The following is a 22576-nucleotide window of genomic DNA, read 5'->3' as shown; positions in this document are numbered from 1 at the left end:
AGGCACTGGAGTTCCCTATTATTTTTCAAGTCTGAAGAATTAGCGTCCAGTAAGTGAACCAGTCATGGGCCTGAACCATCCAGCTTGCTTCCCACCATTGGAATCCCACAGCCAAAACTAGCAGATATCCCTTCAGAAAAATTTCTCCTGCAACACTGAAATGCAGTTTCTTGGGTTTGGTGACGCAGCAATCCCACTCCTCTCCGCAGCTGGGCTGTGCAGGGCATCAGAAGCAGGGACATGGTAAGAGACAGCCACCTCCTGCCCCTCCTCGCACCCCTCCGTGTCCCCAGAGGGGAGGAGGTGATGCCCACTCGGTGGCACTGGCAGCTGCTCCTGCAGCCACGCTGTGAACAAGAGATGAAAACTCACGCAGGTTAAAAATAAAGAACCCTGGCAAAAAGCCTAAATCCATCTTCCTCCCGCTATTGCTTTTAATCCTAACCAGCTCCTTCAAGCTACTCATCCTGTGACACTGCAAGCCGTTGTATCAGCATGGCTGAGGAACGAGGGCACTGAACAGAGGGGACAGAGCAGGCACAGAGGGCAGCAAAATTCCAGAAGATAACCTGTCAGCATCAGTGGCAGCGCCATGAAACGATAGGCACTCTCTCCCAGGGCTTTTACACCCAAATTTCTAGAGCAGAAATCATTTTCAAGTCTCTGTTATAATTCATAAAGCCAAAAATAAATATTTTTATTAAATATTTTATATATATATATTTTTTTTTTTGCAGATATTTTTCCCCTGACCTGCAGTAGGATGCAGTAAGCCTTATAAAATTTCTACCAGTACAGAAAAAAGCACAGATTTTATTATGACACACCACACCAGAGGAGCTAGTAGGCATATTCGGAGCTAGATTTTGGGTTTGGTGCTTTGGAGGGGTGAAGAAAAGCTTGTGGGGACAGGGGTAGGAGGTATGTGGACTGGTGCCAGGAAAGGCACCACCCTCCCTCACCCCATATTGGGCTACCCAGGGAAATCATAAGGTCACACAGAACATTTCTTTTGTTTGAAAGAGGACTTTATTTTATGGTTCACATCGGATTGGGACTAGGGTGAGAGGAGTGTGGAGGAAAAAAAGGTTGAGAAAGCATTTTCCATTTCTCTCTTTTAAATGGCATTTTTCAGTCAGCCTGTTTTGGTTCTCACTTCATATAGGGGACAACTCCCAGCCTCTGCCTGCATTTTCAGCATATTTTCTGCAAGAGATTGGCTGGAGTCCTACAATTTTAACCCACATTTTGCACATGCAGGGTAAGAACTCATAAGAGTTCAACAAGGACTTCATAACTGACTTCTAGGAAAGAGGAGGCAGCTTACCACAGCATTATCTCAAAGCAGTCCTTTGCAACCGATACCCACAACACTACATTACTCCAGTTTCTCTTTTCAGAAGCATGTTCTTTTCCTTTTTATTATTTTTTTTTTAAACTTAACATGGTTTCCTTTACGGAAAATTAAAAATAACAATAATAACACTACTTCAGCGATGCTTTCCTTGAAATTACAGACACATTGATATGTCCCTGAGATGCCACGGGGGCGGGGAGGGGAGGCAGGGAGAGAGTACTAAGGCATATAATTCAGCAATAACTACTTTTACATATTTTTCAAAAAAAAAAAAAAAAAAAAAAAAACCAGCAAGCACTGTCTATACTGATGGATGAAGCCAAAATTCACTGTATCCTCACTGTTACCAGAAGGACTCTACACTGGAAAGTCTATCTATGGTAGGGCAGTATTTGCATTACTGGTAGCATAACCACAACCTTATAGCACGAAAGGGACAAAGCAGAAAGGCTACTTCTTTAATCATAATGCTGTACTGACCTTTTCCTTGAGGGCCCCTCTTCGAAATCCGAAGAACTAACATCGTTGCTCGTTGAGGACACTTGCGATGCATCGTCCTTCTCATTCTCCAGCTGCTCTGATCCCGGTCCTAATCCTTTAGATTGGCCATTAGTGAGAAGACCTGCAAACATGACAAAGTAGAACACAACATTCAAAACCTGCATAACCAGTGCCAAATGGATTTTATAAAAATTCATGCATTGCACTAAAATAGAGAGTCGACTCCCAAAGCAATCGTCTTGCGAAAAGCTATGCTGATAACATTGATTTTGCACAGAGGTACTTCAACAAGAAACTGGCTGATTGCATGTTTCTGATTTGGTTAACTGTAAGCCAGCAGTTCCAAACAGCTATACTACAGGTGTTTGCAATCACATTTATAATCTTGTCACATCCCTTACGCTAAAAGGGGCACAGCTTAGAGTCATAAACTCATCCCTGTGTTGTAGGCGGCCTGTTGACTGCCACAGATGAGAATCTTTTTCATTTATCTGTAGATCAATATAAAATTAATCTGCTGTTTAATTAATTTGTCGTCTTCTTGCGCTTCATTCTCTTGTTTCCAATAACAATTTACGATCCTTTGAACAAAAAATCCTAAATCCCAAAGGAGATAACATCAAACAGCCGTTTCCCGATTCTGAATCTTCTGACCCAGCATCACTCAAACACAGAAACTCCTGACCACAGGCAACGGTGCACAGGGCAGGGGAAGCGCATGCCACAGCTGCCCAATGCTTTGTGCCTTTTCCCTGCTGGAAGAACAGCATAGCTAGCAAAGTCCCATAGATGGCAGAAAGCATCGGGCCCTGCATAAGCATACTGTTCAACAAATTTTGCTTATTCTGCTCAAAGCAATAAATACAATATGACTTGACTCTTCCAAAACGACAGCAGATAGAGAAGCCACTCAGACTTAAGAAGGAATTAAAGGAGTAATATATTCCTAAATAAACTTTATGGTTAAAGGGAAGAAAATTACTAACAACATTATCAGCTCAGTATGAGTTGTAACTTTATCCAGAAGAACGCTTTCCCATCTCTCCATCAAAATGCTTCAGTAAATGGCATTACAAAACTTTGTCTCATGGCTTTAGTTCCTCAGAAGAATGCTGGTGGGACCTCCCTCCCTCGGTCACTTCAGCAGCCCTTTCTCTAATTGCACCTTAGGAAGAAAACAGGGAGGGGGGAGACTGCTTCCACCACAAGCTGAGCGGCAAGGCTGGTATGAGAACAACCCCCATAACGCTTACTAATACCAGCAGTTCCCAACGCACCGCAAGCACTGCATCAGCACTACGCCATGTCAGACGCTCTGTTTTCAGGAAAACACCACTCAGCGCTATCAGTGTGTTTGTCACGGAACCCAGCATCCTGCCAAGCTCATCTTCACAGAAAGTCTCGAGCATGACTTGGAGTTGGGGAAGCTACACGGTGCTGTGGATGCTGTTTCTATGATATGACTTATAAAGCAGAAGCCTGGATTTTTATTTTTATTTTTTGGTGGGGAAGACGCAGTTAACTCATTTTTTTTCCCCCCAATATGAACCCCACAAGAGAAAAGTTCAAACTGAGTTAGCCACTGATTTCTGTATTAAAACATCTCTTCTAACCAGCCTGAGACTGACACAGCCAAGTTAAATGACCACACTTACAATTTTACCCCCCTTTTGTTAAATTGCTTGGGGTGTTTTCCTTTCCATTAAGGAGATCTCAACTTGTGATCTAACAGGTTTTAGTATTTGATACTTCCATGGGGTTTGCAATGCAACCCAGCGATGCGACAGGGGGTGACAGCATTCCTTCTACGCATTTCAGAGGAACTGAAGCAGACCTTTTTAAAAAAACATTAAACACTTTGATTTTATGCTGAATGCACCCTCGCTGGAAGCAGTAGTGACCAAGTTTATTCTTAAACATGATTCAACTTTTGCTCCGCGTTTTTCCATGAAACTACTGCTGATAAAATTTACCATTTTTAAACTCCAGAGAAGTCTAAATCAAGCATATCATTTGAGGCCCGATACTCAGTAACTTAACTCCTATGACAGAATTTGATTAGCTTTTCCAAAAGCAATATTTGTTCTGGAGCCTTGCCATATGTAAAACCCAGCAAACTGAAGTATATGAGTCAAGAAAATCACCTTTTGGGCTGTCAACTTGCATGCACTTGGAAGGCAATTTCTATTCATCCTTTCTCCCTGCCAAGCCATCAGTGCACTTGGAAGACAAGCATGATTTGTGCCCCTTAAGGAGAAATATTGGTTTGTCTACTATTATTCATCATAACCGGCACCATCCCCAAATGCAGTAATATCGCAGATAACCGAAGTTAGCTATCATCAGCTGAAACCAATTAAAACAAGTGCCCTAAAACGGAGGCATAAAACTGCGAATGAGAGCTACTGATAAATAACGGGAGCGGGTGTCATGTTCTACAGCTTTTCAGGGTCAGCATAATTGCAAAATTCACTCAGCAGTGATGAAAGGCACAGACATCCACAGTCCATGGGAGCCGTCTCCTCCCAAGCAGTGGCGAGAAAGCACATGCTGAATTAGGCTGCTAGAAAGTTTATTGTCACTCCATCATTTTTATATCGAATGCATTCGGTTTGCCCCCAGATACCTTTCCCTCCAAATGCCGCTCCTGCTCTCTCTCACTGCGATAAACAGCGCTCTTCGCCGCCGCGCACCCATCAGGAGCTATCGGGGGCTGTCGCAGGACAGGGCGAGGACCCTGCTGGTGTGTGGGGAGACACTCGGGCACCCTCATCGCCCTTAATGAGCTGCCGCCGGTGCAGCGGGTTGCGTGTGCGGGTCTGCTGGTGTGCTGCGGGGACAGAGTCTGGCTCTTGTTGGTCCACGTGAGTTTGGCTCTCCAAAGTTCACCGAGCAAGAGGAAGCAGCAGGCATTCATGGTTCTTAAAAGCAAAGTGCTGCATACGGCACGAACGGGAAGAGGGAGAAGCAACTAAGCAAGAAAATGCTCTTTTGCACAGCCTGAAGAGCTGAACCACTTTTTAATCCAGCTACTTCAGAACACGCAGCAGCAGCCGAGGAACCAGCAAGCCAGTGAAGAGCCAAATAAAAAAAATCAAAGGGACAAGAGTTCCACTACTGCTTCTCTGTGCCCTTCAACCTCTAAAACCATGATGCAAGCGAGCCCTGGCTCACGGCACATCCCGTGACCGGTCGGGCTCTCAGCAGCCAGGGAGCTGGCACAGGCTGCCTGCCCATTGCCCACTGGGCTCTGCTCAGCCCCAGCTCTCGTTGCCTTCTCCCCCGGCAGCCGGGCTTGGGACTGAACACGAGGCCTGAATAATGAGCAGAGTAAATCAGAGTTAATAAAAATAAATTTTATTCCTGTAGTATTGAGCAAAAAAAGTGTTTGTTTTAGAAGTCATATTATACTTTTAATATTTTTTTAAAAAACTAAATGTCATTAAATTTAAATTTGAACTTGGATTATACGTGGGTGTAGAATTTCATATATGAAAATGACTTACATGAAATCATAATTCATATGTACAGAGAAGCAGTACATATTTGCTGCCAAAGTTTAAAAGGAACTGAAACACATGAACGGCTCAAAGGCACTGAATAAACACTGCTTTAACTGAGTCACTAATAACGGATTACTTAACTAAGTCAGAAATACAGAAACTCACATATCAAATGGTCCCTTAAATTGGCTATTCTGGCTTCAACAGATCAACATTAGACGCTTTGAAAGAAAGGCCAGCTACTAATTCCTAGTAATTAAAAAGGTTAGCTTAAAAGTGAGCTGCAGAGATTTTAACATCCTTTCTAAAATGCATCTTAGACACATGAATGTCAACTTTCACAGTTTTGCTGAATCCTTTTTTAAACTGCTGCATAACCTGTGATAGCAAACTGCACACTGCTTAAAAAGAAAAAAAAATCTGTTTATCAGCTTCTAACTGCACTGAGAAAACAGCAGATGCAAGTATTACGTCCGCCCTGTTACAAAGCTGGGGAAAGCAGAAGATCCTTCTCTGCCTTCTGCACACCAGTCGGTGTTAAAGAGACTGCACTCCTGTTACCTCCTTTTTCACTTGCCTTTCACAGCCTGAATGTTTTCAAATCCAGCCGCGGGTATGAGTCCGTTTGCTCGTTTGTTTTTCCACCCTCTGGCTGTCCCACCAGCTCTCGGTGCCCTGCGGGAGCTGCTCAGGGCCATACCTGCTGTGCCAGGCAGAATACGGAGGTAGTGGCGTTACGTTAGCAGAGCGTGCTCCCCCGAGGTCCCGCAGCACCTCGGTAGCCCATTGGCTTCTCGATGGGGGGTTGTTAAATGAGCAGGGCCTTGCTGAGCCTCCTCCAGTGATGGCCAGGTCCCTTTCACCAAAAACAGTGTGAGTGAAAAGCAGTTAAATCAGCTTAAATGAGTTTACATTAGGGGGCTTGCACTGACTTCAGAGGATTGCTTTTCCTAACAGTCTAGGCAAGTAGACTTGCTGTTCCAGCGCAGGCAGGGCTTAATTTATATCAGTACAGATTTACTAACCTTACCAAATTTGGTGATACTCACACAATTTTAGCAGCAATCTACAACTCTGTGCTCGAGCCAGGATCTAACACATTTCTGGACACCTGGAGAAATGTCTGACAGGCACACACAGGGCAGGTCTCGGGAGCACCGGGCTCACTGAACACATGATGTGAAAATCTGAGTGCCCGGGAGCACACTGCACAACAAAACGCCGCAGAAGTACAAATACACAGGGTGGGAATAGTGGAGGAAGAGAAAAACAGAAAGGAGCAACGTTAAGGAAAGATGGAAAAAGATGCAAGGGAGGGGTTGAGGTTAGTTAGTTGGTTTTAAGAATCGATAAGATTACAATTACTGGTACGTTCTTCATTATTTAAACTACTGAATAATCAGGAAACCAACGGGGAGCATCTGAACAAATCTCAGCATCACGTGGTTAGTCGGATGCAGTGCTTGGGTGAAGGGACTTTCACAATGTTTCCAAAACACTGCTTCTGCATCACTTACTCTAATGCCAATAAGGCATCTGAATACAAACGTTTCCGTGACCTCTTGCAACAAGAGAGCAACACCTACTTTAGTTAGCTGTTTCCCCACGCTCAGGCGGCTCAGGAAACGAAAAGCACTCACTTGTATTTCCAGTCAGTTCTCACGGGCGGAGGCAACCCACAAAGCCATCACGACAGAAAATCAGCAGTCAGCAACGCTCAAACACAAGCCAAAGGAACTAAAAATGACCTTAAAAAAGGGGCATTTCAACACGACCGCGTTCACAGCTTTCTGTATGGGATGAGGACCTCACGCCAGCCACTGCGTGGCAGGAAGCCGTGGTGTAGATCCCTGCTACACCTGAAATCCACAGCTGGGCTCCCCGGTGTGTCTTGACCACGGCCGATGCCAAGAGATACGGGGTTTGCCTCCCCCTTTGCATTCTTCCCCACGCGCTGCAAGCTGAGTCGCTGCCGGCTGGTACAAAGGCCCAGTTTCCAGGGCAATTGGCAAATCAAATAAAGACAAGTTACAAGAAGCTAAAAAAGTGGATTTACTCAAAGCAGCGTCCTCCGCGCGCCAGGATGACAGCGTTATTTATGGGGCACGCAATAGTACATAATAGTAGCAGATCTTAAGCTGCGTCAGCACGGAGCTCAAGCTTTGTTTGCTGATGGACTTGCCTGTCCCAGCTTCAGCTGTGCAGTCTCGGCATCGTACAGGAAAGCTTCGTAGAAAAAAAATATACAGAAATAGCAATTTACTTCTTTCTGCAGCATCCCTTTTAGGAAAGTTGCAGCAGTAACTAACCACACACACCCGGGCTGACAGGCGTGTGCCATCTGAAAAGGGGCAAGCTCTTGGGTATCTCTGCACTGTGTCACTCTACCAGTGTTGAATCCTGCACACACGATACGGAGAAATAAAGGTACCGCCTTCGGCTCTCAAGGTATTTCCACTACCTGTAGTTTCAAGCAGATAATGCTCTGTATGAAAACCAACATAAAGTAAACCAAAGCCTCCCCGTACTCTGTTTTCCTTCTGCCTAAGCACCACAGGACTTAACAGTTTATTACAAGCTGTAATGTTACACACAAGTTTACTTGCAAAGCATCCTCACTGAATAGCCCTTGCCCATTTTCCAAGTAACAGACAAACAGCTGCAAGACAATACAAATTCACATCCCATTGTCAACAACCCTAAATACCTTCCTCTTCCCAAAAGCCCTTACATGCCAGAATACAAGCTGAAACACTACCAAAAGCTTGGTAGGCATGTTAAATAAAACCATTAATCATTTGACGCCAAGTTAAAACATCCCGGTATCTCTAAAACATCTGCAACAGCCTGCATTAATCAGCACATTGTACGGAGTTACTGTATTTAGCTGTTGTATAGCTATGCACAAAAGATAATTTAGTTTTACAGTGCAAATGCCATCTGTCACATTGTCACAGCATGACAAGGTATCACATTACATATTAAACAGACAACACGCCTCGAAAATAAGGCCTATTTTCATGCCACGGTTGTCTTAGAGACTAAAGAACTGGGTTTTCATGGTAGTAACATAATTTTTTTAAAAAAATCTCTGGGATAAGAGATACCTATCTGCTTTTTTTTTTTTTTTTATTTAAGTATAGATGTCATTAAAAATGCTATTTTCATCTCACTTGGTAATACAGAACTACAGCAGTTTTCCATCTCTAAGAGAAAAAACAAAAAAAGCAGCCACAGCATGAAGCAGTCATTGTTTACACCACATGATGCCCTGTATTGCCACTCTAATGGTAGTTAACAGTACGTGGGCTTTTCAGATGACAAGCCACTGGACATTAGGTTGATTGTGGTACATAAGCGAGCACAGGCATCAAGTAGTACTGTTGTGCCAAAATCTGTTAGCAAATAGCTTGCACAGGCTTCGTAAACAATTGGGACAGTGCTTTCAGATGTGGGTATACATCGTTACTGTGGAAGCCAGGCAAGAATGACATTACAGCACAAGATGTTTTTGTCAGCTTGTCAAAAGACAAGATCACCAAAGAGAAGCGATTAAATAACACAGGTTCAAAGAAGCTCCTTACTCTCATTACATCTCCATCCAAAATTGCTATTAAGCAAGCAAAGACATTCATGTGACTTCGTTCCCTACCTATGAGCCAATTATCAAGTACCTGTTAGCATCATTAATAGAAATTACATTGTTCTGATGCTTTAACACAACTTCTTTAAGTTCTGCTTTTCTTCAGCCTTAGGTTGCTGGTGGTTTTTTGTTGTGTTGTTTGTTTCTTTTTTGTATTAAACTGGTAGAAACAAGGACATAACAGCCAAAAATGAACCTAATTTAATTCTGTCGGGAAACCACCCCAGGCCATAGTACAAGGCCCAGTTTTATTTATGAAATATGCATCTGGAAGAAATAAATAATAATAATAAATAAAGGAACCAGCACTTGCAACATATTACCCAGAGAAAAACATCACTCAAAGCCTACATTTCCATTATTGTATGTTTATACAAAAAAAAAAAAATCCATTCAAAGGGACACACCTCACTGATTAAAGACATTTCTCAGCTTGTAAGGACACAGTGAAAAATCAGACCACCTGTTTCCCCCAAGCAAGACACACTGACACTTCTGGCACCTTGTTTTTTTAATAGGACAGAATGGAGGTGATTAGCCCGGGCTCCATGGAGGTGTGGTCCGGACAAGTTTGGAAACAGGAGTTTTCAAAGCAGGGCAGGTATTTTCATCACAGGTGAAGAAGAAGCAAGCAATAATGCTCACTCCAAAACACTGGGGAACAAATAGGTTTTCTCCTAAATTCTCTTCTTACAAATCAAAAGAGTTAAGTTGGAGGTAAAACCAACAAATAACTACCTTGCATTGTCTGCACAACCCTCCAAATTTAAAAAAAAAAAAAAAAAAAAGAGAGAGAAAGAAAAAAAAACTCCAAATGGTTGTGCTGAGTCCCAAAATTCAAGCACGAGCTGAGGCTGTTGGGGCTCTCGTGAATGAAGTAGAACAGAGGGGAGGAAAAGAGAGCTGATGGCAAACACTCCGCCAGCTGCTCCCTATCTGTTGTATCGGTAGCATTGTGCTATCGAGCTTCTCCCAATTGCTACTGGAGCAGTGTGATAAGGGAAGAGTGGCAGCTTTTCTAATAAGTAGGTACCAGGCCGTGTAAAGGTCGTAAGTTTTGACAAACAGAAACAGAGTTAATTTTATAGTACTATAAGCACTCGCTGCTGGCGCCGGGGAAACGAGCGCCGTGTCCTCGTCCTGCATGTTGCCAAGGAGTAGCAGCATTTGATGTGCACAGCTTGCAGCCGCCTCCGTCCCCCCAGCCCCTCTTTGACTGCCGACTGCAATCAGAGAGCTTCAGAGGAGCAACAGGACTCCAGAGGCAAGGTCCTAGCTGTGGACTTCTGCTGTTCAGAGAGACACTGCTGGAATAGGCATGAAAAAAAAAAACATTTGCAGGTTAGGATGCAGGGAGCTGGACCCCTGTGTCCTGCTGGTGGCCCTGGACCAGGTCACCTCCCCTCCATGCACTGCAGCTCGCTCACCTGGAAGGTAAAGGTGGCGAGACCAACCTCAAGGGCCCGGAGGTGTACAGACAGCACCACGTGGGATGAGGGGTCATAATTGAAATCCCTAAGTGGCACGTGCCTCGTGTTGGTTTTGGCACTGGACAGAATGGCTTTATTTGTCCCCAAGGAGACCAAATACCTTTTGATTTGCAACTATGCCAAGGACATCTGTCCTACAGGACATCTCCTTTCTTGCTCGGTAATAACATATGCAATCTGGAGACAGATTAAATGCACGTTTTATTTGAAATCACAGGCACAAGCAGGTCCACAGGAGCAATTTCTCTCTTTTCAGCGAAGGATATCAGTGATAGAAAAATGTGCATCATCACCAAGATAGAGAAAAGTCTGAGTAAGTTCTCAGGTATTAGCAAAATCATCAGTGACATATGAATAAATTATTCTTTGTTCTTTATGCCAAAACCATCATGTCTTGTTTATCCTCTCTTTTCTGGGGAATTTTATGGCCGAATGGAGAACCAGTGGGGTAATATCCCATGAGAGAAGAGAGTAAAAGGAAACCCTCAATGCGCCTGCAAAAGAACGTATTTCATTTTTAAATGTTTTCTTTCTTCCATTTTGTTTGGTTTAAATCTCTTTGACAGTTATTTGAAGAAAAGTTAGCGACTCCATTTCTAATGTATTTTTGCCTGTTCTTCACAAGAAACCCCTCATATGAGGGAGAGCATATTTTAGGCTTTTGTCACCTACATTGAGCACGGGGTGAGGGCAATTTCTTCCCCTTTTGGATCGCTTCTACAGACCTGTCCTAATTTTAAAATAACTACCATTGTTTCATCAATTATTTCCCACCCTCAGCATCACAGGGATATGCTTTTAGACTCAGTCGAGAAGTCTAGACCTTACCTTCTTTCACAGTCAAGCTTCCACTAGGAATGGATGGACAAAGGAACAATAAATCCTCACTTCAAAAACACCCCTACCTTGGCACCAAGGGACGAGGCAGATTAGTAAAAATAAAAAAAGCCATTCTGGTATTTTAAGTAACATGAGAGGGAAAGCTATGCCAAGAGCATGTCTCTAGATAACAGCTATTCTACACTAGAAAGAAAAAATTAGCAAATGTGTCTCCACAGAGTATAAATGAAGGAGGGAGAAAGAAGGTAAAGGCAAACACACTGAAGCAAGGAAGAGTCTGCTAATTGGAAGAAAATATAACATACAAATGTGCAAATAAAACAACAAGGGAAATAAACAGGCATACAGCGTTTCACTGCTAGCAATGAATATGTGAGAGCCTTAAAAAGGAGAGACGTGCAGCTAAAACCCAAAGGCTTAGCACAGCTTGCTTCTACTCGTTCCAATTTCTAGGAAACCCTTACAGACTGTATAATTTGAAAACAGCGTATCTGCGTGAAACTGGATACAACAGCAAACCAGCATCTTGATTAACATTTGTTACACACTTTTCCTCTAATGAAGCGTGGTTCCTACTGATCTGCAATGACAGCTTATTGAAACGGGCTGGGCTCAGGGTCTCACAGCGGACAGACGTGACAAAATGCCCGCTTCTCCAACGGGAGTCACGCTCCTGGCTGCGAGAGGGCCACCAGCGGGTGCACCCGGTGCCAGGGACCTGCCTGGCCTCGCAGCCCCTTCTGCAGCAGCCCCCAGCTTGTGGCACTCTGAAACACAGGCGTGAGCACGCAGAAGAACGAGGGGCTGTGAGAGGAGGCAGCCCGAGTCGCTTCTTTAGTGCGGTCACATCGAATTTAATGGCCAACGGGCTTCTAGGGCTTGACTTCTTACCCACAGCCCACCAGCCAGCAAAATACCAGACTCCAGAAGGGAAAGAACTCTAACAAAGCAGAAGAAGAGGGAAAAGGATGACAGAAGCATCAGAAAGCCCTTTCGGGAAGGTTACCCTCTGCCTAATTGTCTGTAATTCTGCCCGTGTGTGACAAAAGCCGTGAAAGGCAAACGCTGAATGACATACTTCTAATTGCACAGTCCCACTTGATATTTTAACGCATGTCATTGAGGATTTGCCTTTCGTGACTTCTGCCAGCAGCATGGGCAGCCCTCCAGCCAGCCAGAAGCAGCATTTTTCCTAACATGACGCGAGCTCCGAAGATTTTCTTCGCTGCAAGAGCGCGGCACGGCCCCGGGACGCAGCAGCCGCGATGGCCCCTGAAGCGAGCGGGGTGGGCACTGGGCCAGCGCTCCCCTCTCCTCCTTCTACTAACCACCTGGATGGTGATCTCTGAGGTCAGAGCAACCGAATATCCGCTGACTTTAGACACAAAGCAGGCCACCGCCCCTTCCAACTTCACAGGCGAGCCTCCCTGGTGAAGGGCCAGGCAGCAGAGCGGCCCCGTCCTGTTGGAGGATGGCGTGGAGGAAGGCTGCAATGCCAGGTAGTTCTCTGCCAGCCTGAGCTCTTGCATATCTGCTCCCAGCCCTGGCCACCATGCTAGCGTACGGACCTGTGACGTCCCTCAAACCAGGAGGAAGGTGAGAAGAAAGTCATCTGAGCAATTCTCAAACACTTTTTTCTAAAGCCACTGGTTTCCTGAAGCCACAACCCCAGCTTTTGTCCATAATCCATATTTCATCCACGATGCTCAGTGCCTCGCTGCTAGTAGAGAAAGGTAACTATTTTCAGGGCAAAACTTCTTCTGGGAGTGAGCCCTTCCCCTCGAGACACTATCCACCCAAAGCACCACTGATGTCCTCTCCTTCACCCAAAGCAGCTGCAGGCACCTTAAAACGCCACAAAAACCTCAAACACCTGCAAGACCTCCTCCAAATTTGGCCTTTAAACTTTGGGGACTTGCTCTTCCTCACTGCTTTTACTTCTAGCTTTTTTCTTTTTTTTTTTTTTTTTCTTTATATTTCAGCTTAGAGACGCATTTCCTCACTTTCCTAAATTAAAGGTGGGAGGAGTGCATGTCGTGCTCAGGATGCAGAGCTGCTCTGCTGCTTTGCCTCAGCCACCCTGTAACCCGTTTGCAGCGTTACTGTCAGGGGAGAGGAGGTTCGTGACAGCGACAGTTTAAAACGTTTAGACGAGTGCTGCAAACCAAAATCACCAGCGCGATTTGAAAGCCCGACGTGAGCGAACAAATCGTTCTGCCACCCGCGTGCACGGGAGCGATGACACTTCACCTCTGCTTAAGTCCTCGGCCTTCGTCGAGGTAAGGATCCCAGCACATCCTCCTGCGTGGCGCCGGCAGCAGCAGCAGGGCTGGGAGGACGCTCTCTCTCTACCTGCCGGGCACAGGCGATGAAAGCACAAGCCGGGAAATCGAGCTGTAGCTGGGAGGAAGATGCTCAGGAGAAAGCGGAGCTCTCCCGTGCTGCAGCCGAGCCGAGGGAAGGTGAGGGGGGAAGCGAGGGGAGCCAGGCTCGGTGGGTGGTCAGCTGAGCTCCGAGGACCTCGTGATGGGACCATGGGGCACAACAAGAGCGATGCGAGCTGCAGGCGCCGGACAGTGCGGGGTTAAGACTCTGCTCTTAAATGGGGGCTGACTTCTGACCAAGATTACTGCAGCTCTCTGAAGCAATCAGCACGTGAAATGTCAGTGATGTTACAGCCTTCAAGGGAAGGCTCCTCCCGTGCCAAGCAATTTCCATCTCTATTTATGCTCCCGAGACCAGCACCTTCACCTGACTCTCACCTCCCTTTGTGAGACCTACAGACACACCGTGGGGTGGTGGTAGGGGGAATGAGAGCTGGGGCAGGGAGCCAGAGGCTTGAAAACCTGATGCTGGAGAAAGGGCTTGTGAAGGTTGAGGAGACTTCCACCACACCACCTCCCGGAGGATTCGAAGAGATTCTACCACCATGAGATGTTTTGGCTGCTATTATAAAACTTGAGCAAAAAAGCTCAAGTTTTGGGGCCATCAGAAGGGGAAGCAAAACAACACCAGCTGCTTCCTGACTTAAAAGAAACCTTGGAACAACCATCAGCAGACACTCATATAATCAAGAATAAGTGATGTATGTTTAAAGAACTTTATCTGAGCAAGAAAAGGAGGTAAAGTATTATCTGGTAATTTTTAAAGAATACTGATTTTTTTCCCTCAAATTGGGAAACTGTGAAGTGGGCAGAATTGGTTGCACAGAATTTTCCTTCCACCCGTTTTACAATATCATCATTTATTGGAATGATATTCATATTCATTGAATAATGATTCATAATCAAAAACCAATGCACCTTAGCACGTTCTTGTTTTAAGTACAGCATCAGAGAAGCAGAAGTAGGAGGTGCTTCAACTGGACAGCATGGAAATGCAGGGTGAAAACAGAAAGCGAGCTTTCAAAATAATGCCTGAGAGGTTATATGCGTGCTACAGTTCCTCAGTGCCTTACTACAATAAACACACAAAAATCGATTTAGGGCCCAACAGTACACTATTGGAATTCAAAGAAAACCAACATGACTATTTCAAGATGATGTGACAATACTGAAGGAAAAGAAAAAGAAGAAAAAGGAAAAAAAAGAAGAGAAAAAAGAAGAAGAAAAAACAAAGAGAAACAAAAATGAAGACGACAATCCCTCCCTACATTCACAGTGCTCTATAAAATGCTAAGAGACGTATTAAACGGAAACAGTTGAAGCAACAGAAGTCTTCCTGGAGTCAGAACGTCCCCTACCCTGCACGTCAAGGCATCTCTACCAAGTCAACTCAAATTGCAAGGACTCTTAAATGGTATTAATGCTTAGCACATGCTTAGCACTTTGTGTGTTCCAACTGCTTAAAACCAAAAAACTCGCACAGCAAACAAAACGGGAGAATAACTCTGCATGCCCCAACACAGGATGGGGCCTGCTACAGCAGCCTGCTCGTCCCACCGCGGGAGAAGGCGGCGTTGGCGTGCTTTACAACCCCGGCCCCATGCGGTGGGACGAGGCAGAAGGACGGGCGTCAGCCACGCAGCGGGGCTGCTGGAGCCGCCCTCCCGGCGGGGCGATGGAGCAGCAAGGGAAGGAGCAGCACCACAGGTACACCGCTCTGCCCCTTGGCAAAGGGAGCCTCCACCGGGCAGGAGCCAAGCCGGGACCCAGGGAAGCCCAGGCCTGCACCAGGTGCTCGAGGCACCGGCAGCCTCCTCGCGCTCTCCCTCCTGGCACGCTCAGGCACCCAGGTCAAGGCTGAGGCTCCCGAGTGAAACAGTTTGGTGGTCGCACAGAGAGGCCATGCAGCAAGCACGGCCAATAATGACAACAAAAAACATCATTTTAAACGCACACCCACCAAAAAAAAAAAGCGCACTCTCATTGATGGAAAAAAGAAACATATGACTGGATCCCAAGTGGTGAGCAGGATATGAGAAGGCAGAGCAGGGCTTTTGTTTTTTCTTTACAGATGCATAAATCAAGAATGGCTGTGGCAGAAGCTGGATAGATAAAAGTGGACCACTTGTAAATGAATGAGGTGGATTTTTTTACTTTTAATTTCTTTCTAAGGCAGATTTTAAGTTAGAGATATTACGGAAAACACTTTTCAAGTTTAAAAAAAAAGTCACTGGGGACATGAAGGCCTCATTGTTTTCCCCAAACTTTGTATGTCAACACATACACATGCATAAAATCTTTACCACCCTTCTGAGGCATTAAATTCACACAATATCTCTTGGAGAGGGTAAAAAGAAAATGTAGGTCAAGATGTTAAGATAGGGATTGCTTCTGAACGATTGAAAGCGTAAGAGGACTAAGCTTCATTCCTTATGTTTCTTTGAGATTTCAAACACAGTGTTATTTGATAATGGTCCTTTCAGAAAATTGGAATTTAATATAGCTAATTGTAAGTTAGAGAATTAATGTACAGTCAGTACTCCAACTGAGCTGGTATACCATGCTGGTGCTTTTTACCAGCATGCCCCCAGTGCTATTATAGATCTTTTCTCCAAATACTAAGGCCAATCTGCTCTCTCATTAGGCCGGATGGCCCAGGAGTTTGTGGGAGGAGGGAAAAAATAGAAATCAATGATCTGCAGGGCTGTAACGCTGAGCCGCAGCAAGCAGCCTGGAGTTGCCTCACAGCACGGCGAAACGCAGGAACAGACCCCACTTTCGAAAGGGAAAAGCACAGAAAGTAGAGGACAAAGAATGGAAAACACAAGTAGCAAGAAGGGAAAAGCACACAGAGAAATGGAGAACACATTTGCCTGGTTCTGATTAAAAGGGTGGGAAAAGGACAAAACAGAGGCAAATAGAGAGAGGGGGGAGTACTCCGAATTGCCCACTGCTAACATGGAAGTATTCGAGAATCATTAATCCTATGAGCAATCTTAAGTTAAAAAATCCTGACCTACATTTCATGAAACAAAGAAGTATAATAGGAGTAACCCTCTGAACAGTCATCGGCAGCAGAGGCAGCTACATTTGGACCAAGAAACAGTTTTTCTGCGATTCAGAAGCGAGCCACGCATCGCTCTTTCAGAGCCCTTAAATAGGTTGGAGATGCTCTATTTCTAGAGATGGCACAAAATGTGTTCGGCAACATCTGCTGCACGTCACTGGTTAGTAAGTAAAGTAACGCTGCAGTTTGCATAGTCCTATAGGCATGCATAGTACTTGAGTGAGTTTTGAGAAGAAGAAATTTGCATCACGGGAAGGTCTTCAATCAACAAGGTTCTAGCAGCTTTCAGTTTGTTTTCACCACGGTTGCAGCCCGAAAAACTAAGCCAGCAGATTTCTTTCAGTTCTCCAGTGGAGCTGTGAGCTCCTGCAGTGAAGTCTCCTTGCCAAGGAAGGCACGAGCTCTGTTTTAAGGGTCTCAGTCAGAAGGGCCATAACCAGTTTTCTCCTCCAAATGGTACCTAGCTCAGACAGTCATCAGCTGGATGTAGGGAGAAGGGGCGCATTTTAACTTAGTCAGGAAGATGTCTGATATGTTAGCAGACTAATTCCTCTGAAGTCACACTCTTCTTCGGCATGCCCCACCTGGGTTAGGGCAGGAGGTTCCACGGGGAAAAAACCACCACGCCCTGGCAGAAGACACCTCTCCTCTCAGAGAGGATAACACTCATTTTTACAGAAAACAAACAAGCTAAAAGTGTAGCGAGGGTCCTTCCTATCACACTTAGAGCTTTAGGGAGCTGAAGTCTCTGTGACAAGCAGTACTTCTCCATGCTTTTCGACCTTAGCAAAGAGAAACAGTGTGCATGGACAACACTCTCTCCATCAATCTGCTCACTGGTTCCTGCTGCCTGAAGGAGAACCTGGTGAACCTACTGTCAGGAGGGAAAACAGTCACCGACAAGAGCGAAAGCTGTTTGCCTAAAACCTTGGTAAGTTTTGAGTCCTTAGTCTGCACTGGCTTAATTTCTCCTTGAAGTGGGAGAGCACAAACTGAAGAGCAGTCTGTCCTTCCCAGCAGTCAGTTCCTTTTCAAGTTTCTCCGCAAATTTAGTGGGCGGTTTTCATGAGACTACCCCCACTGAGTCCAAGATGATTTGAGAAGCTTTAAATAGGGATTTAGTTAGCAGTTAAAATGTCGATCCAGCCAGATGGTAATCCAGCACCATCTCAACATCCAGCTACACCAGCGAAACCTAAGGACTGCAAAACCATCTTCCCATAGACCCCAACATCCAAGTTCACAAACAGCATCTTAAATTCCTTCTTCCCCAGCAGTTAAGTAGTCTAAGAAAGTCTGCTTCTCAGGCCACTAGTGGCAGATGCCTAGATCTACAACAGAAGGAAAGGGAGTTTTCTATGCCTTAACTAATGACCTATTTATTCTGTTTTATGAGCAGAGTACTTGTATATAATCCTGTGCTATGCCCTAGTTACTAATCAACCTTCAAGACTTCGCATGCCAGTTTTATTGGAGTGCCTTCCACACAGCCATAAAGGGAACTTTGTACAAATAGTCCTCCTACAACCGGGGGAGAGATCAACATCGGCTCATGGCTCAAAAACCTCTCTTTCACCAGGAACTCTTATTCTTCAATTCTGGTCTCTCGTTACTGAGACCCTAAATATTCAAGGACACCACTATACTGTGCAAAAAGTAATTCTATGAAAGAGGCATTTAAATCTACATTTGCAAATGGGCTGTGTTTATCTACTTATCTAAAACAGCCTTGTCCTTTTCAATTAGAGAAGGTCATTTCTAGGCAAATGTAAACTGGCATTTGAAGCTCATCTCTGCAGGACAATGAGATAAGGCAAATCTTCTGGGACAGGCTTCCATCTAATAACACTGACAAGTAGTCCCTAACCACAGGGACCCAGTCGCAGCTGCACAAATGTCCTCTTCAATTGATTGAGGGATGAGAAAGAGTAGTGACAACCTTGTTTCAAGAAGATCTGGAATTCAAGCCACATTCTAACAACTTCTATCCTTTACTCATAGCTTCCACCTGAAGGCAATCTTTGCTGACCTCCCGAGATGTAGAGGCAGAATGACTAGGTAGAAAACCACTCTGTTTTACTATGCTGGCAAAACTAAAACGTTCTTTGCTTACTGTCAAGTAGATTGTCACATTGAAGGGAAGTGCTGGGACTCTTCTTGGAACGTTCCAGGATGGATGCACCATAAGAACCAGCAGAAGAGAGGGGAAATTGAGTCCTTCATGCACATCTGGGCAACAGAAATATGCTTCTCCCTCACCCACAACCCACCCCCATATGCATCAATTTCAAGGCTCTGCACACCCTCCTGCTTCATTCTGCCATATGAGGCCAGAGCGTGACAGCACCGCGTAAGGCTCTGAAACAAGATCCCAGCATCACAGCAAGAGAGCAGGGGTCAGGAAAAAACAGCCGGGGATGAAATTCCTCTCTTCAGCCCTCTCCATCCACCACACCTGCATCTGAAATGTTTCTGTACAACCAGGATGCCTTTTCCCAATGTCCTATTTGAGAGGGGCATGCTTCTACCGCTGCCCTAACACCCTCTCTCTAGCTTTGTAGCAACATTTCCTCTCTGAAGTAGAAAGAACACTCCCTGTTCTGAAGAAGGGGAAAATTGTACTCCTCCACTTCTATCACTTTTAAACATCCTTCAATCTCTCCACGCACCGCAGGCATGACATAAAAACACTGGGGTGCTTAGCAGGCAGAGTAAACAAAACATCTCTAAACACAGCTGACCATGAACACCTTCACCTTTCACAGGTGAGGGATAAGCAAAGGAGGAGAAAAACGTGATTAAATGCTGCTGTAGTCTTCAGGCATTACTCAGAGTGGCTGGCAGAGGCCAAATCTTTTGCAGGAAAAGTGTCTTATCTCCTGGCTTCCCAAACTGCACCAGGTCAGCTGAGGGAGGTTTCAGGACTTGCCAGCTCTGTCTCTCTGTGGGATCCTCAGCAGATTGCTCCAGCTGGGCTCCTTCCAGCTCTTCCCTTTTTCCATTTAGCATATAGCTTGAATAAAGAAAACAAGATGAAGGCTTTCAAAGATAACGCAGTCTTTCACAAACAGATGCAGAACAAAGCACAGGAAATTCTGAGCAAAGTAAAAATGAATGTTGTCTGTTCAAGGCTTATCTGGAATGAGTTAGCCTCTCAGTGGACAGATCTGAAACATGCGGACTGCGATTGCAACGCTCGCTAATGGTCTTGAGAGAGGAGCAAACAGGGTGGGTAAGGGTGGCAAATCAACTGCCTTCAGCACTTGGAGCAGGCAACTCCTTTGGACGTACCAGAGACAACACTTGTGAGTCAAATCTGTGCTCGGCTTGTCACTGTCATCCCCACCACCTAAGCACACAGCTCATACATCTGCAGCCATGAATGGACACCCCACTTCAAAGTATTCAAGTCATTTAAATCGAGAAATAAAGGACATCAAAGGCAGATTATAGAAAATGTTTATTCATCTAATCCTGGATACAAAAGCACATTACCTGCCTGTAATAAATCTGTGCTAGTCAGACACACATACACACAAAAAAAGATATGTAAAAAATGCATGCACATTTATTACGATGTAGAGTGATCTGCTGTGACTTAACAGTGTACGTGCTAAGCTATATTTATTCTCCGGAAAACATTCACCCACAAACACCGAGAAATATCTGCTGTGTGATCGACGCCTCACCATCATCGGTATCGAAAGGCAGCAGCTATTTCAGAATAGTTTCTTGGAGATTTAACATCAAAAAGATCCCATCAAAACCAAACCAAAATGCAGAGGCATGAGCTCAGGAAGCAGGCTGATATCACAGGTTGTTCTGAGCAGTAAAATGAAGGTGACTAATTCCTGGTTCTGTTGCTTAAAAAGGAGACTGGTTTTCTAGCTTTTCACAGCAGAAATGCCACGTTCAAGCGTGGTTTGATGACACCCAGCGAGAACTCAGTATCAGTCTGCTGAAGTTCCCGTGCCCAGGACACAGGGTAATGGAGGGTGTTCGAGGTCAAGAGTAGGTGCACTGGCAGGTGTGTCGGGCAACTTGAGGGAACACTTATTGTGCCCATCAGTAGTTACAGCCATCTGTCACTAATCTCTACTTTTTCTTTTAAAACCACTTACTGCCAGCGTTGACATGATAAGGTTTATGGCGCGCATGACATCTGCGCTGATTAAACACAGCCTAATGGCCTTAAAAACGTCCTGCTGGACCAACGCTCACGAACTATTTTCACTCTTTCAGACAGCGAGCCATTTCTAAAACAACCCCCCACGTCAAGCAAAAGCTCCTGTGGAGGTTATAAGGCCCTTGAAGACTGCAAATGTCTTCTTCCTAACACTCTGGAAGTGCGACACAAAATGCAGTCTTGGACTAATACCACAAAGCTATATGGTAACTATAATTAACGAAAACCTTGTTCAAAGCTAAGCCCAGACAGCCCTGAGCACAGTTTCAGAAAACACAGTTCCTTAGGATTGTCCACACTAACTGCGCTACACAGCCCGTGTGTTTGACTGAAACTCCTCTCCACTTTGACTTGTGACATTATTTCCCATTGCATTGCTATTTTCTTAATAAAATAGAGCATTCTATTTCAATGACTGATTTTTCTTTCCCTGTTGCCTTATTGGTTATATCCCTTGTTGTCTGTCCCTCAAACTGAAAACACTAGTTATTTAGTGCACAGTTTCCTTCTGCCAATCACGAGTAATAGGGTAGCAATGTGAGTACTGAAATTAAACCCTCTTTACAACAGCAGCTAAGGACTCCAACCTGCAGACCTTTGTCTCCACTGGAACATTTTAATCGACACTAAAATAATATAGTGATGAACACTGGGCATTTGACAGACAAAAAAAGCCTAAGTATCTTTCTCCCCACTCCCATGTTTCCAGACAGCTATTGTTCCTAAACAGAGAAGCATTTTGCTCACTTTTTCTGAGTGCACTGCTGCATCGCTGCCTTCATCTCTACTTTGCGTCCAAATTTCACGCAAACAAATTTCTATCCCTTCTGATCCACTGGGCAAATCATACTACGGAACTCCATCATTTACACTACCTTTAACAGCTGTTTAATTTTGATTTGATTTCTATGCGAGCCACAAGCTGACTCTTTAGCCGCCTCTCAGTGCAACTCAACAGCTGGAGAAAGCTGCCAGCATCACCACTTCGTGTCTCAGCAGATTACCAGCACGCTCTTCAGTCCACCCCGACCTGCCAGAGTTTGAAGGATAATGCTCTAAAGAGGATCTCTCTCATTTTCAACCTCCCCATAAAAGTCTAGTCATCTAAAAAAAAAAGTCAGAAATTTAAGTTCCTTATCTGCCAACCAGAAAAATGGTTGGTTTTGAGTACAAAGCACTGCATCTCACCAGAGAAAGTACCAAGACAAACCTAGTTTTCCAGCAATTTACGTACATTTTGACAAACATTTCTAGAGTCAACTCGGGTAACACAAGACCCGATGCCTATCTTGATGCAGATCTGTACAGACTGAACATTAGTCAAAGAAGCCACTTTATGTAAGTTATGTCACGCTCATTTATAGAACAAGCAAACAAGAATTGACAAAAGGTCCAAGTTGTGACAGAGCTGCCAATTGTACAAGGTATTTGAGAGAAGTGCTGTCCTTTTGACTGCACATGCCAGACAAAAAGATTGCCAGCCTAAATCTGGGCCCTGGAATTTTATGGCTGCAGAAAACAGAATGAAGCCGTTTGTTTGTCCACATTCAAGGGTGTTCTCTGTACTGCTGCTACAAACAATAAATCCAAGGCAGCAGTTATGCA

General features: G+C 44.8%; 1 protein-coding gene across 4 annotated transcripts in view; it reads right to left on the bottom strand.

The window, feature by feature from the left end:
* JARID2 (jumonji and AT-rich interaction domain containing 2) overlaps positions 1-22576 on the bottom strand; it is a 212591-nt gene that overhangs the window by 90196 nt on the left and 99819 nt on the right. For all 4 annotated transcript variants that reach the window (XM_040546393.1, XM_040546392.1, XM_040546394.1 and 1 more), the window contains exon 3: positions 1838-1979. Coding sequence is in view for 1 of the 4 variants with exons in the window: in XM_040546392.1 (XP_040402326.1) it covers positions 1838-1979 (142 nt within the window). In the remaining 3 variants the exon portion in view is untranslated. The remainder of the gene's footprint in view (positions 1-1837; positions 1980-22576) is intronic.

This window comes from Cygnus olor, chromosome 2 (assembly GCF_009769625.2).
Source record: "Cygnus olor isolate bCygOlo1 chromosome 2, bCygOlo1.pri.v2, whole genome shotgun sequence".
Lineage (NCBI taxonomy): Eukaryota > Metazoa > Chordata > Aves > Anseriformes > Anatidae > Cygnus > Cygnus olor.
Note: the sequence above shows the minus strand (reverse complement) of the source record. Positions and strands in the feature narration are given on the sequence as shown.